The 16879-nt window shown below is 42.9% G+C and overlaps 1 protein-coding gene across 3 annotated transcripts in view; it reads left to right on the top strand.

Annotated features, from left to right (window-relative positions):
• The window catches only part of Grem2 (gremlin 2, DAN family BMP antagonist), a 99415-nt gene extending 87220 nt beyond the window's left edge, over nucleotides 1-12195 (top strand). For all 3 annotated transcript variants that reach the window (XM_036202238.1, XM_036202237.1, XM_036202239.1), the window contains exon 2: nucleotides 8814-12195. In XM_036202238.1, coding sequence (XP_036058131.1) covers nucleotides 8815-9321 — 507 coding nt within the window. In that variant the 5' untranslated portion in view covers nucleotide 8814 and the 3' untranslated portion in view covers nucleotides 9322-12195. The remainder of the gene's footprint in view (nucleotides 1-8813) is intronic.
• The last annotated feature ends 4684 nt before the right edge of the window (nucleotides 12196-16879 follow it).

A 16879-nucleotide genomic window follows, 5' to 3' on the forward strand; every position in this document is an offset into this window, starting at 1 on the left:
AAGTGTAGGGCCAAACTGAACAGCACAGCAATATCTAAGGTCAGCCTGAGGTACATGAGACCCTGTCTCCAAAAACCAATAAACTACATTTATAAAATAGAGGTAAAATCCAATCACTCAGTCAGTCTTTCATCACACATAAATGTTCCAAACCATTCTCTATAGCCATCATAAATGACCGTGGAAACAAAAACTAAATATCCTTATTTTCCAATTATCTACATTCATATAGGGCAGAAAATGTGCATATAGTGGCTGTGTAGTGTCTGTTGGCTGTAATTAAGCAATTATAAAAACAATGAAGAACACAGAAAGCAAAGACAATTTAGGAAACATGAATGATTTCACAACGAAAATAATATTCAAATAACACCTAATGACTCACAGTAACCCTAGGAAAGACATTGGCATAAAAATAATAAAAGTAGTAAAGAGAAATAGCTTTACAGAGTTTAGAAATGGAAAGCACTCTTGCATAGGGTTGAACATGTAGTTTTGTGAGTGTCACATATAAAGTAGAAGGTCAAGAGATGCCATGCGATGAGACAAGAAAAGGACAAAGATCCCTGAAGGCCTACGCCAACTGCTAAAGAAGTTGGATTTGTGATGGGAAATTTTCAGAGTTAGAATTTTTGTTCTGGTAGGCATCTGGGAGCTCAATCTGAGAATGGGAACAGGAGGCCAGAGAGAAGACTGCTGTCAAGGTCAGGAGACAAGGACCTGGATCAAAGGGATGGCTAGAGGTGAGACATAGGAGAGTGTTGCCAATGGATTTCATATATGAGAAGATAGGTTCAAATTTCCAGCAAACCAATGTGATTTAAAAATTGAAGACTGATCTTTCAAATATCAAGCACAGGGGGTGGCAGGTCTGCCTGGATTCATGAGCCTATCAGTACAATAAGAAATACTGCTGTTGTGTTCTATAATATAGAAATCCGCTACTGCCTTATACACATACCCTTGAGGGGGATTCCACAGCCTGGGCATTGTTCCAATTTCATTCTGTTGCTGTGACAAATTTTACCAAAGCAATGAAGGGGAGGAAAGAGTTCATTTCTCATTTAGTCCTGGGCCATAGTCTTTGCTTAGGGAATAGTACCCCCATAGGGAGTTGGGGCCTCTTATACTAATAATCAAGACAATGCCTCACAGACAAACCCATAGGCCAACCTGATAAATATTAGTCAATGAAGACTGTCTTTTCAAGTGAGTCTGTACTGGGTCAAGTTGCCAGTTAATGCTACTTAATGCTACTAGGACAGCATCAAATCCTTGCATAAAAAAAAAGGCACTAGTAATTTCTCCTGGCAGGTCTCTTTTCATATAGAAAAAAATTTCCCAGAGGTGTACCACTATCATCTCAAAACCAATTAACTGAAAGAAGATGGGGTGAATTCATTGGCTTGGACCAACTTTCCACAACATGGTAGGTGGAAGTTTCTTGGTGAACTTACAATCTAATGCCTGAAAGTAAGTGTGGTTCTTCTAGTGCGGGAAACTGTAAATTCTGAAGTAGTAAATTCGTAGTCCCAGCTTGCTGGCTTAAAGGAAAATGCTGAGTTGTTCACTGAAATTGGACCAGCCAGGAGAGCAGCAGATGCTGGGAAATGATTGAAGAGCCACAGGACATATGGAACCTAGGATTCTAGGAGACATGGGGAGTGTTTGGTGGACAGTTGGGCATAGTATCTGAGAATCATGAGCAGAGAGCTGCTGGCTGAAGTCAAAAGCACGGATGAGGAATAAGATGAGATTATGAAAACTAAATTCTTATGGAGGAACTTCAGCCCTTTGAGGAAAGCAAAGAAAGAAGGGGAAACAATAGAGAAATGCCAAGAGAAAGTAGATACTTACCCTCATGAACTCTGAAGGAAGTAACAAGGGACTCACCTTTATCAAACATGACCATGAACTACTATCATCCCTGAAAACCATGATATAGCAAAACCGAGCAGCTGGAAGTAAGAGTGAACAGGCAAGCATTGCTCTGCTTAAAGAGTCATAGATAGGCTTTTCTGGCTTTTCTGGATATGTATACAGGAAAGTCTATCCTATGTGCTAGGGACAAGCAATCTGGGAAGAGAGTACCATCCTGGCAGGTGGGGAAGACACTCTTGAGTGCAGTCAGTGTGCTGTGGCCTGCCTCTTGGGCATCAGCCTAAACACCTAATCTAAAAAGAAGTTAATAGGGACTGTATGGTGGCTGGGAGAGGAGCAGCACTGGCTACAAAACCCTTCACAGATGGCACTACTCTTCCTTCCAAATGAAACTCAAGGGGACCTCTTGGAGAGTGACTTGATGTCAGCTCACTGTCCTCCTCAACAACACGGTCTAGTGGTGATAATTAGCACCATTTTATCTAAGGAAAGCTGGAGGAAACCAGTGGTGAGCCATGTTGGGTCATGTACTGGCAGCTCAAGGTCCAGAAATCTATGATCCTTCCCATTCTGATACATGGGTCTTAAACAGAAGCCACTCCTGTCTATATATGCCACAGCTGCCACAGAGCTCTCTCATCCATTCCCTTATGGAATAAAACAGCTTGCTGCCATATTGCCTTGGGGTTGCATTGCCTATGCTGACCATATCCTAGCACTTTCCTCAGAGATGAAGATCTTTGTTAACTTTGTTACCTTTGACATCCGTAAGTCAAAATACATAACCATACATCATATTTTCTTTGGTTGAAAAATAGTTTTTAAAATCATGATATAATTTTTCCTGGGATGAGATGATGGTCAGTTCAGCCCAGACAATGCCACTTGGAAATTAATCCACTTGGATTTCAAAATCCTGTATCATGTGGGATGCCTTGATATTTCTGCTTTGAAATTGGTAGCCACTGTCCAGTCTTTTCATGACACTATAGAGATTTATAGTTAGGACTTCTGAATTTGCCTCTCACAATATTTCAACTTCTCTGGCTTCAAGCGAATTGCAGTCCTTTGTAGCCAGAGGACCACTGTGTTTGAACTTGATGTGCCTTTGAATCAGAGACATGCAAATTAACAGTAAGATATCCTTTCACATTTTTTTTTCAGATAGGCAAAAATTATGTGTAGTAACACCAAGAGTTTGCAAGTACATGTAGCAGCAGGGACCCACATTTAACCCCGGCGAAAGAATGCTGGCATCAGCACTTGGAAAGCAACCTATGGACGCTAGTCCAGTTCAAGCTGAGCACAACCTGTGACCCAGCATTTGCCCCATGTCTCCTGTAAAAATTTGCAACTGGCAGGCATAAATAAACAGATATTAAAAGAGTTCCGTGTAGTACTGTTGGCTATAGAGGACAAGCAGAAGTGCCCCTGCATTCTCCCAGTTAGATGAAAGGATATGTATGATTCATTTTAATAGTCAACAGAGAGATGAACGGATGTCTGCAAGTACCCATGGGTGTAAAAATCTCAAGCATGCAATTGTGAAATGAAAAGTAGGGGGCGATGTTATTTAAGTAGAGAAGTATTACACACTCTCAAAAACTACTTATGCATAAACATAAGATAAAACATAAGCAGTGAATGGTAAGATGCACACTGAGGGCAGAATGCTGGTAATCTCAGTGAGAACATTCAGAAGGAGTTACCAGAGGGATCTGTATGGTTGTCTTTCTATTTACTCATATTATTTTGTTTTCAAAATTGAGACTGCAAAATAAAGATGAGAAACGGCAATACTGTTTTCACTTTGGTGACTGTCACATAGGTTTTATTGTACTTTCTATCTTCTATTTCTGTGAAATATTAAACAGTTAGAAATTTTGAAAGAAGGCCACTTTGTGTGGCCAAAGAATGTAACACAAAGAAGATAACAGTTAAATTGGATAGGTGGGGTTTGATGCAGACTTCTGCTAGGTTTTTCTGTAAGGGGACACATAATGACTATTCTTTAACATTGTGGGGACCATGGTCACTGCCTCCATGGCTCATTCTGCCCTTATAATACAAATGCAGCCATAGTTGAAACATAAATGAGAGGGTGTGCCATGTTCCAACACAAGCTTCTTTATAAAACAGAGCCTTGGGTTTGGTTTGGCCCTATGGACCATAGTTTGCCTCAGTTTAGAGTTGCCAGGGGGAGATAAGCTGTTTCAGCAACAAGCAACCCCAAGCAAAGGGTGATCTTGGAGACAAGGAAATCTGAATGTGTCTCTAGAGAGTTAGACAAGGAGCTAAACATTACATTGCCAGTATAAGACTCAAAATTACAGATGAAGTACCTTTGGTTGTTGAAGATGTGGCTATAGAAAACCTATAAACAACAATCCCTGGTGATTAACATGGTTGGGGGTTTGGGTTTGCATTGTTTTGCTTGGTTTGAGGCTGCCTCATGGGAGTAGTGCAGAAGTCTATCTCAGATGCTTTCCTTCATCCTTCCTGGGTGTTCTGGAATTCTTTGGATACAGAAAATGTTCTGGCCTCATTCTGTTCTCGACTGCTACACAGTCCAATTCAGTGTTGCCCTGATGTCTAAAATCCAGCAAGGTCAGTCTGAGAGTGAAGGGCCCAGCATCACTGCATCTCTGACTGTTGCTCATCTACATATACCTGGCGACTCAACACTGCTCTACCTTTTTCTAGAAATCAGAAGTTTCCTGTCATAGAGCCTCTCTTCAGTCGTGACCCTTCTATGAAGAGCTGATAGAAAGGACTTGTTATTCTTTGGCTGCCTAGGTGGTAGGCTGCTCTGGCTTCAAAGGTCAGGCCTGAGGGCGTTCACTTAGGGGAAATACTTCCACTGCTAGCTCTCTTTTTATACAGTCTACTCTGGCCAACCTAGTCTGCTTAGGCCATCAGCATTTATAGTCCTGGCACACTTTGCAAATTGACAGCATTGTCAGGCCAGGAGGATGGTTAATAAAACCAACAGGAGTTATTTATGAGTTTCTTCTAATACAAGCCAAACACAAGATGTGAGAGTCAAATGAAGTATCCTTGTGCTTGTCATTAGTGGCAATCTTAGCAGCATTCCTGAGAGGTGGTTATATGCCAGTCATTTCTCTCAATAGAAAAGGGGTTCAGACAGCACAGAAATGCTAAATGTAGGTCCCTGTTGGCCCCCTAACATGTGTGTGGGATGGATGATAGGCTGAAGACAGACATGTGCACCATCTCTCCTCCTATGACCCTTACAGCAGGAAGGGCCAGCAGAAAAGGTGTCAGTGGCAGCAGCTGGTTCAGCTGCCCCTAAAGTAATAAGGACACCTACCAGGACTCATTGTAGCCAAAGAGGTAAGCAACTGGGTTACCTGTTCTGGCACTGAGATGCCAAGTCCTTGGCCATCTTCTTATTGCTACATGTGAAGGAGAAATGAGATATATGACAGAGAGAGACAGAGACAGAGACAGAGACAGAGAGACAGACAGGAGAGGGAGGGAGGGGATGGAGAGGAGAGCCAGACTTGGCTCCAGTTGTACAGATTTCATCAATATCTTTCCCTTTCCTAAAAATTGGAAGTTTGCTTTACTTCCTCAGTTCTTGGGAGACACAGCTTCCAGGGATGGATGCCAGATGTTTGCATGCCCTTTTAAAGTGTTCAAAGAACGCCTGTTACTAATCACCACATCGAAGATTGTTCACACGAAGAGTTTCTGCCCCAAATCGATCTGAGCATGTTTTAACTCTCTTCTCCCTGACAACAGTGAGAAGCTGCTGAAGGAGAAAGCATGAACTTTGAGCCTACCAAGAGTCCACCATAAGCTGTTGTTGGAGCTAGGAGCAGAGGACGAGGCTGATCATAAATCTTGCCTGGCTGAGACTTGAAAACTTTTGGTTTTTGTTTACTCAGAATGTTAATAATTTTGGAAATCATTAAAATAGAACCCAGAGACTCTCCTTTTAAGAGGCTATTGAGATCACAAATCACTCCACAGATACAATAAGCTGAGCAAATCCAAGTCTCAACTCTTGCCATGGGGCTGCTGGAAGTGTGGCCGGATTCACATAACACTTCATATGTGGAACTAAGGAGGCGTGAGAAGAGCCCTTAAAAGAATCTTGGACTTAAAATTTTAATAATTGTGGTGTACAAATGTTTTATAAGAGGAAAAAGCAAACCCTTTCCTCCTTTCTCGGTTCTTCGATGTTTGTTGCTGTTGGTCGATGCCATTCACACTCTCTAACATATAATACAGTGTTTCTGGTAACACCACCACCAGGACACATTCTTTTTGGATTTTTCTTCCCTACCTTATCTTTTGAGAACGGATTTCACTGAACCTGGAGCTCAGTGATTAGCTAGATCGGTTGCCCAGTGAGCTCCTTTCTCTGCCCTCTAGCCTGGAATAGCAGGTGTGTGCCTCCATGCCTGGCTTTTCTTTACACGGTTTCTGTGGATCTAACCCCAGGTCTTCATGCTTTCACAGGAAGCACCTTCCCCACTAAGCCATCCCCTCAGCCTGTACTTTCCAGATTTTGAGAGACTCCTCCACTGTTGACTTCAAATTACCTGGACTCCTCCTGCTTCATCTTCAATCACAATAGGTGCATTTCCCTAATACTCTCATATCCTCTGTGATCATGGGTCTCATCATTAGTCAGTTTTCTGAAACAAAGTACTTGTGATAATGCAAAAGTAAGAAAGGTCTGCTTTGGCTCACAGTTCGAAAGGTTTAACTCCATAGATGGATCCATGGAGAAGCACCAGATCAAGGGGAGGGGTTTTGGCAGAGAAAGCTGCTCACTTTATTGCAGCCCAGAAATGAAGGCAGCTTGTTTTAGTGGGGCAGCTGGGCTATAGTGGTGACATATTGCCCTGGCTGTTGTCATTTGTGTTCTTACACTGATGTTGAGGCATCTGGATTTGGAGTGATTATAGGTCTAGGTGCCAATTTCTGGATTTGTCTGTATTTGGGTGGGTGTTTTCTTCCTTAGTTTCTCTTTCCTCTTTGGTCTTGTGGATCTCATTACCCGAGGTGAAGTAGAGAGTCTCTGTCCCCTTTGGGGACTGGACTTCTAGGATGACCTGTGGTCCAGCAGTGGGGTGATGCACAAGTTTGGGGCTGAAGTTCTGGCTATGTCTGTGTGTGGCCTCTGAACTAGCTGAGGGTCCTGTGGGTTCAGATGCTAGTCTGGAGTTTACATGGGACTAACCTAGGCCCTTTGCATATATCTGACAGTTGTGTAGCTTGGTCTTCTTGTGAGACTCCTAACAGCTGTCCCCAACTCTTTTGGTGGTTTTGGGGACCCTATTCCTCATACTGGGTTGCCTTGTCCAGCCTTAATACAAGGAGAGGTGATTAGTCTTACTATAACTCCATATGCCATGTTTTGACTCTATTCATGAGAGGACTGCCCTTTTCTGAATAGAAATGGAGGAGGAGTGGATGGGGAGGGGAGAGACAGTGGGGAGGGGGGAGGGGTAGCTGCATCAGGATGTAAAATAAATTAATTAATTAAAGAGAGAGAAAAGGGGGAAGAAGAAGAGGAGGAGGAGACAGACACTGGTCCCACACTCTCTTTCAAGGGCATATCCACAATGATTTAAAAATACTTCCTACCAGGTTTTACCTTTGAAAGGATCCACCACATGCAAACTTCGGGGCACTCTCATGGAATCTGAGGGAGGTTTGACCACATAACTGTAACAGGGAAATGCTGGTATTGACAGAGCTGCTTCTGATAGTGTCTACTCTAGGATCAGTTCTCCAGGAACACCTGATGACAGAAGGAATCATCTTTGTAATGTCGTACAAAGCCACTTGTCACTTAGACCCAGACTATTAACAGTGATACACACTGTGATTTAGCATAGGCATTTTAAAATAACTGTATAAGAGATAGCTACATTCATGGAAGCCTCGTTCACAGAGCTGTGATGCCTGGATTCAGATGCTTCCCATATAGCCTTTGTGATTTTGGTGAGCTGCATAGCCTTTCCAAGCCTGTTTCCTCATCCATGAAATTGGGAAAAGCAGTCATACCTACTTAATGCAACTCTGGTTATTAATTACATTTACACATGAAAGGAAACAGAAAATCTTTGATATATCTTGAGAACCAATAAATTGTAGTTATTCTAATGCTAAATGACTGTATGAGCTTAGAATTTAAAGAACGCAATCTGGGACCAAGGGCTCAAAAATCTGTGGGCCTCGGTTTACTTCATTATAAAGTAGGGAATCAACAGTAGGTAAAGCCTAAGACTATTTCAAGACTCAAATGAGCTGTAAAGGGGCTCAAAGGACAACCAGTAAAGGCAGCATTAACCCACACTGTGCTCACCCAGAGAGTAAATGCTGGGTGCTGTTATTGCTACTAATGTAACTTGGCTTTGGGCTATGTCAACACTACTGGTTTTAATTTTTTTGCAATCATTCAACTTACTGCTGTATCAATGATCTTTTTTCTTGTTGTTGTGACAAAACGCCCGACTTAGCCATCTCTTAAGGCAGGAAGGGTTTATTTTGACTTACAGTGTAAGAAGAGATGTGGCCTGCCTCCAAGGAAGGGATGGTAGTAGGAACACAAGCAGTGTTCTTCAGCAGTGAAGGAGGAAAGAGCAGACAGGAAGTAGCACAGGCTATCCCCCAGTGATTCACTTCCATCACTGAAGCTTACCAGTTGGGACCTAAGTCTTCAAACAACATAAGCTGTGAGGGAAGCTTCCCATTTAAACCACATCATGGCCTTCTCCCAATAGTGCTATAATGTACTTGCTGCTGGGTACTGTTTATCATAGAGTTGCCTCCTGTGGTACTGTTTAATCATGTCAGACTTCAATATCTCTGGGCACACAGCCATAAATACTAAGAAGAAAGATGGATGGTTACTAGATAACCCTTCTCAACCAACTGTTTTCTCTTGGCAGGATGTTCTGGAAGCTCTCACTGACCTTGCTCCTAGTGGCTATGCTGGTAAAGGTAGCTGAAGCCCGGAAGAACCGGCCTGCGGGCGCCATCCCCTCACCGTACAAGGATGGCAGCAGCAACAACTCGGAGAGATGGCATCACCAGATCAAGGAAGTGCTGGCCTCCAGCCAGGAGGCCCTCGTGGTCACCGAGCGCAAGTACCTCAAGAGTGACTGGTGCAAGACGCAGCCGCTGCGGCAAACGGTGAGTGAGGAGGGATGCCGCAGCCGCACCATCCTCAACCGCTTCTGCTATGGCCAGTGCAACTCCTTCTACATCCCGCGGCATGTGAAGAAGGAGGAGGACTCCTTCCAATCCTGCGCCTTCTGCAAGCCCCAGCGTGTCACCTCGGTCATCGTGGAGCTCGACTGCCCCGGGCTCGACCCACCTTTCCGAATCAAGAAAATCCAGAAGGTGAAGCATTGTAGGTGCATGTCGGTGAACCTGAGCGACTCTGACAAGCAGTGAACTCACCAGGGCAAGATACAGCTCAACCCTGAGCATCCTTGCCCCCGGGTCACACCACCGCCACTTCTGTCGAGCTCACTCACACTCTGCCTGGTGTCCCTGTCAGCAGCAAATGCATCTCTTAGGGCTAACAGTGTCCTTGTCACAAAGGTGGACCGCAAGTCGACATGTCCCAGATCCATCCCGGGCCACACTCATGTTTCCAAATCCAGGCTGTGGATTAGACGCAGAAGATGTTGGAAAACACTCTCAGAAACTAGACAGGACTTTTCAGGTGATGCACTGTCAATCCGGGATTGACGTTTCCACCATGTGGAAAAGCCAGCCTTTCCTTGGCCACATCTTACACTCCAGCTCGACCCTTCCCTGGTGAAGAATGCACCACTCTTCTGTCGCAAACTTCTGTTGGCCTCTGTGGTGTGGGCACTCATTCTTCTGATCTGGGAGGTGCCAGACTCTATGGCTGTTGTGATGCCGATATGGGCAGCATCCATAAAGGAGATGCTCACCCTTAAGGGGGTCTCCAAACAAACCTGATACCTACAAGGACAAGGTGAGCTAAGTGGATCAGGAAATGACTTCCCTAGGAACTGTGCTCCACAGGCCAGATGCTCCACACCTCTAGACACCATCTCTTTTCTTGCTCCTCATAACCCCTATCTGTGGACTCAAGATGAACTCTGGTGCACATGCCATTATCCTGTCACCACACAAAAGGTCTCTGTATTAATGTCAGTTTTATAATTGATCCATTGTGTAAAAAGCTGTTAAAAGTATTATCGACCTATTCATGTATCAACTCACGTGTTTGGACTCTGGCTTTGCAGCACAATTCTGAATAGAGAGTAGAGCAGGGAGTGATCTGTAGAAAAGGTATTTTACTGAGAAATACTGCCAGGTTAGCCATTCACTGCCACACACCTTTTATCAGATTGAACAGGGAGGAGGGACATGTCGTGATTTTACTTTGAATATGACATCACCAAAGACACTAAAGCATTGCAGCATAGTGTAGAAATTGGATTGGGACAGATGGTGTATACAGAGGAGTCATTGGGAAGTGGTAATGCTTGATGCACACGTGTGAAATGAGAGCTGGTATTGTCTTCACTGCCATAACACTAAGCAAAAATATTTTCTATTAAAAGTCATTTAAGAATATATGGAATTGAGACACTTTGTGGCACAGGCAGAAATAAAAGGTAAATATAGATGGTAGTAATGTAGTTGAACTCAGAAAATAGCTTCCTTTCCAAAGAATAGACTTCTAAAATTATCAAGAAACCTAGGTCACCTCCCAACTTTGTGATGAGTTGTTGAAGTCTCTGTAGTGTGGTCTTTGGATGTGAGAACATTAATTTGTTTTCTTCCAAAATCACACTCAAGTTCAATCTCTTTGTATAATGGTTCCTGTGAATGACATGTATGGAATCTGACAAAAGTGAATGAGAAGAAGCCATTGGCAGGAATCAGAATATGAATATCCTTTAGTTGGTAATTTCTCAGTGCATGCTCTTGCCAAAGAGTAGGTTTCCTAGTGTGTGAGACTCAGGCTTCCAGACACCCAATAGTGATGCTGGCTCTCCAGCTTGCCACCTAGAAAGGAGGATTGGGTTGATCTGGGGTTGGGAAGGGGTGTCAATGACTCTCTTGCCTGAGTTGCAATGCAAGTTTTCTAGTTTATTTACTTTTGCAACACAGTAAACCCTGAGCACAGATCATGTAGTTTTGAAGGGGAGATTAGCTTCAGAAATGATAGTGCTCAGCCTGGAATCAGGAGAGAGAAACAAGGATAATGGAGAAAATGCAGAGGACTGAAACCCCTGGGATGAAGGCAGAAAGTGAAGAGGGTGGCCAAGGTCAGAGCTGCAATTTTCACTTTTAGTAGAAAACTTCAAGCTAGAGCCAGAGCAGAACATGCAGCAGAGAAGCTGTGAAGGACATCTGAGTTTCCTTAATGGAGGATGATGAAGTATAGCAAGAGGGGAGAGGAGGAGAGTCTCACACCCAGCTGCAAGGCCAACCCACATCATTTTATTAACAGCATCCATACAAGCAGAGGAAGAGTTCAGCTAGCAACCCACAAGTATACACATTAGCACTCTTTTTGATTCCAGTCATGGGTGTACCCATGAAAACAATATGATACGCTGTGGTCTGAGGCTACTTCTTGGGTTATTGTTTGTATAATGTTTACCTTTGAGTGGCTCAAATTGTATTTAAATTTTGTCTTGTTTATAAATGAAGAAAAGCTATAAGTATAATGTAATTATTTTATAGGTATACTATTAAGTTATAGAACAAATAAAGATACTCTAGGATTATATGTGATCCTGGTGTCATGTGCCATAAAAGCTGAATTCTGCACTTGTATCCTTGGGTAGCAAAGAATCTTTCTTGGTGCATTTATCCAGCCTCTGGGAGTTCATCCCTCGACCATGTCACAAACTATCCTTGGGGACTTAGGATCTTCTCAGAGAATCAGACACAAGCATTGAACAAGCAGAATTGGTGGGGATGGCTCTCGGTCCCAGTCTATAGGAGCTTTTAGCCTTTCCCAAACCACCCACCAGCTGAACACAGAATGTACTCATAGTGTTCGCAGAATAAGAAACGCTGAATGAGAACACTCTGAGAAACTGTTGCACAGAAGTCCACTGTAAGTCTTGTCTTTCTTGTAGCCAGTGCACCACACTCGTGTCTTACATAAGCCTGAACGTGGGTTGAGTTTTGCTTAATTTTACATTGACTTTCCACGGATTTCAACGATTCTTAATTTAAACACGTCTCAGTTTCACAGTGTTGTCATTTTCCTGCAAGTTGAATTATCTGCCATTTAAGAAATGCAATGATCAATAAAACATAAAAATCTTCATAAAACTGCATATGTGTGATTCACTTTATAGAATTTTAATGATTTAAATTTGACATGACAATAATTCATCTCAGTTTATTAAACAAGAATATTCCACTTTGATCTGTGGCATTACAAGTGACTTGTTTCTAGAGTTGGCTGGCTGATTTTTAGGTTGTGAAGTCAATGAAAATGAGCTATTGCTACTGAGTTAACTACTCAGAGTGTAAGTCAGATGAGAAACTTTACTTAGGGATTGATGGATCTATTGCCATTGATTATTGCTTGCATGGGAGGTAGAGATCAGATCGGATCATAAATGTTGTAACTAAAGCTTGTTGATCCTCAGGCTATCCTCTGAATCTTCCCTAAACCCACCTCCACCCCCCCCCCAACCCACCCCTTCTTACCAGCTCCATGGCTACAGCTTCTCAAATACAGCAGGCAATCCAGTCATGTGACCAAAGATGAACTATGTGAAATCTCATAGCTCATGTTGATTTTTTTTTTTTTTTTTTACATTTCAGTCTAGAATGTGTGGTAAAACAAACACACAAACAAACAAGAGACTCCATTTCATTTCTTTGTCATTCTTTAAATCCTGAGATTTTCCCCTATCAGTCCATCTTCTTTCATCATCCATTCTGTAAGGCTGTCTTATATTTGATGTTTATGTGTGGTATCAAGAGAATTTACTGGATGAAAGAGGGAAAGTATATCTATTCTGTTCAGTGTAGTATCAAAGGTGTTGGAATCCTTGTAAGGTTAATCAGCAAGTCTCCATGGTACCTTATGTAAGTAATTACTTATCAAGATTTCCCACATATGTATATTTAACCTGTATTTCTTATATAGCCCTGTCACATGACATTATTGTGTGGTACAGAATGGCCCCCAAATCCAGGTCTCCTCAGCCTCTATCCTGACAAGAGGGATTGTAATGTAAATAGCCTAAGAAGGCAACAGAATAAACAAAATGGGTGTCCATCCCATAGGAAAGTAGAGTTCATCTTGTTCTCTTTCTGGTAGGTATGGCAAAAATCCCACTTGCTACTCTGCTGGAGACTACTCTGGTGTTGCACTGCAATTTCCTGCCATCTGTTATCTTTGTAGGAGCCAATAGTGAAATAAATAGGGATACATAGGGACCAGGGTAATACTGAAACATTTTCAACTTTTCACACACACACACACACACACACACACACACACACACACACACACCCCTCCCCCTGCCTTTCCTCTTTCTGTTGGGTTGGGATGGGGCAGTTCCAGAGTTTCTGCTTGCCACTCACCACTTTAAGAGTTCTTACCTGAGGTCAAAGAATCAATGTGGGGTGTCTTCAAACCTCAAAGAGCATCCTTTCTCATTTTGTATTTGGAGAGGAGATAATGGATCAGGGGGTTTCTCCAAGAAATGGCTCTCCAAGCAGTGGCCCACCAAGCACTAGTCTTAGCTATGATTAGTGTACCCTCTACTGCTTCCACATTAATAGACAGCCATGGTGGTTCATTCAGCCTTTAGGAGTGAGTGTCAGTTACAATCCAGTGGTGAAAAAATCCTCGAAAGCATCAAGTGGTCTCCCTTTTCTCTAAAGCACATGTATTTAACTAGGTGGTCCAATGTCCCTAGGTTAAGGAATGGGGAGATAACAAATGGATAGAGTTGCCCTGGTAATATAGGACGACTCCTTCAGCCAATGTATTTGCTCCAAGTCTGATCTGGAAACTGGGAAGGGCTTGCAGCTTCCTCCTTCCACCTCTTACCACCACCACTGATATTTTTATTGAACGTGCTAAGCAATACCCATCTTAATAGCCCATCTAGAAACACTAGAAATTTGCCTCCAGAATCATCAGATTCTTTTACTCACTCTCAAATTAGGATTGGACTACCCTGGGAACCACTATGATTCCATCATGCTTTTGCAAAAAACAAACAAACAAACAAACAAACAAAAAAAACAACGATGTTTACATCACATCTAAAAGCTAAGCATTAATGCCTGGGTTGTGTTCTTTTGGAATTTTGCTAATTTTATGTCCGATGGGGTCTAGTTACAAAAGCACAGGCTTATTGCTGAGGCCTTCCTAGGAATGTAGTTAGCTGGCTTTTGTTGTTGATTATTTTGCTTCAATTTTTAAATTTATTTCCTTCCTTTGGATCCATGTTAGTGTGCTGAATTCATTCGGACTTCAAATCACTTTCTACATTACACAGAATGGAAGTTTCTGTGTTTCTTTTTCATTAGTCTGGATTGTAGCTTTCATGCTCTTCTAGAATTATCCTAGCTAGTAGTTTATTACTATCCCTGGGGCATTTGCCCTAGAACCAGATCAAGACACTGCTTTTCTGATGAGAAATACCCCTTATCTTAATGTTCAACTCCTATTTTTCAATCCAGCAGCCCAGGACCCCAACATTGCTGGGCTGCTTTCCCCGAGTATCACAGCATCTTCTCTGTGTAATCCTCTCATTTCCCTGCATTGTGTGAGTTTTCCCAGAGACATAAACTGTCTGTTCACCTTAGATTGAATGTTAATATCAGATCAAAGAAACTCTTCTATTCTTGTCTAACTTAGTAAACTGATGAGTTTCTAGGGTTACTTACAGGAGAATGGATGAGGGGTTACTCATAAGAGAATGGGTGACTCTTTTGTATCACTGAACTCCAATAAGGGTGATGGGTCCAAAAGGTGATATTTTTGCAGCTGCCTGCCCAATGCTCACACAGCTCCACTGAGGAGTCTTCTAACCCCCAGCAATTAGTTGCTGTCCACATAATCTTGGAGAGGGGCCTCATAGGTCTCGTATCTATCTGAGCTTCCTGAGTCTCCTATTTTGTAGATTTCAAGTTTTCCTGATAGGGGTAGGAACCCTTGCCTTCCTGAATGCTGCTGTCCAGCTGAGTCAGGACTCTGACAGGAAGGGAACTCCAGCTCAAAACTCAAAGCCAGAGAGCAACAGAAACAAACAAATCAAAAGAACAAATACTCCTAGTTGAGAGAAAGCCCCCACTGAACAAAATTGACAACCAGATCCTTGAATGTAGGAAGCATCAGGCAATGGCCTGCAAGGATCACAGCAGTACCTGGAATATACAAACTTTTGACAGCTTTTCCTTAGTTGGTCCCATTTTTCACCTTATTTGCATACCCAAACTCAGCCAGTAAGTACCCACTTGGTTCCCACTTGAGGCTTCAGTGTGAAAGGAAACACTGAGAGCTGGACAGAGGAGGAAGAGAAAGAAGATGGCTTTCAAGACTTGCTACAGGTGGAAGGCTCTCCCCCATCTGAGTCTTCTCCCAAATGGGGGGTTTGATCAAGCCAGTCTTCAGGTCTTGATCAACAGCTGCAAGATTCATCCCCACCTCAGTTCCCATAAGCCCATGCTTCTGCAGCTGCTTCCAGCCTTTTCGACCTGCCCAGGACAGAAGATCCACCCCCCACCCCCAAGTTGCTGCTTTCACAGAATTGCTCTGCAAGACACTGCCCTCAGGTGACATTTTCTCGGAGCTCTAACAGCTCTTGGCTAGTATCCTGCTGCTACTAAGGGTTCCAGCCTGTTCTGTTCTGAAATATTCCAATCTGTGTGTGGCAATCTGTTCAAAGTTATCTAATCTATTTAAGGTAGTTAATCTGAATGAGTAATATAGCAGCTCCCATTTGAACATGTCTCCCTGTTTTCCCACTTCATTCTTGGAGGGAGGGAGGGCAGGACAAGCACCCAGTTGGGAAACAGGTAGGTGATGGTCTCCACTGACAATCATACACTTTCTTCTTCCCTCCAGGAGGTGATGTTTCTGTTCAGAGGAAATGGCCAAATGACTTCTTAGCTGGTCAGACATTTTACAGTGGGGATGGAAACAAACCCACAAACAGGTCTGCCTGATTTAGTGGAATTAGAGAGTTTGAGATTCTCCACTGCATGGACCAACATGCTCCTGCCCCAATTTATGAGACCTATGAAGGCCTTCACCCAGGCACAGGCTCCTTCCAAGGGCTGAGGAAGCAAACTTCTCTGAATGTGTATTTCTCATGCAACCAAGACCTCCTTTTGAATGTAGTAACTAGGGATTAATGGGATGTTGCCAAAGATACCCTATTTATAGTCATCACATTCTGCTTAAATTAGTGATTAAACATCCCAAGTCTTTTATTATATCTTCAACAAATAAATGCCATTTGAAATAGGTATCCATTTTCAGAATCCCTGTATCCACTCTGTCCCTCATAACTTTTAAGACCAGCCAGTGAGTCCTTCCACCAGCTATCAGTGTTAGCTTACCCAGGGGACCTCTCAGCAATGCACATTACTGCATGCCTACCACTTTCTTGCCAACAGACTGACAATTAATCCATTTCCAGATCTCCTGTTACTCTGGCCTTCCTCAGTCCACCCAATTCTGCAACTGCCCATCTTAGATTGATTTCCCAACTTTGGGACAAGGAGTTCTGAATAGCTTTATTAGGAATTCTCAATGCACATGATCCTGTATGGCAGTGGGGAAAATCAGATTGTGCACTGGGAAAGGTTATCTGGTTCCAACTCCAACTGGGGCCTTGTCTGATTCTATGGAGAATTCTGGGACTGTGATGGTATTTTAGTGTTACCCTAAATTGAAGAGAGGTCTTTGTAATCTATATCACCCAATTATTGCCTATATGGCATCTCTAGGAGGAGGTAGACATTATACTCTGGG

The sequence above is a fragment of the Onychomys torridus genome, chromosome 11 (assembly GCF_903995425.1).
Source record: "Onychomys torridus chromosome 11, mOncTor1.1, whole genome shotgun sequence".
NCBI classification, from domain to species: domain Eukaryota; kingdom Metazoa; phylum Chordata; class Mammalia; order Rodentia; family Cricetidae; genus Onychomys; species Onychomys torridus.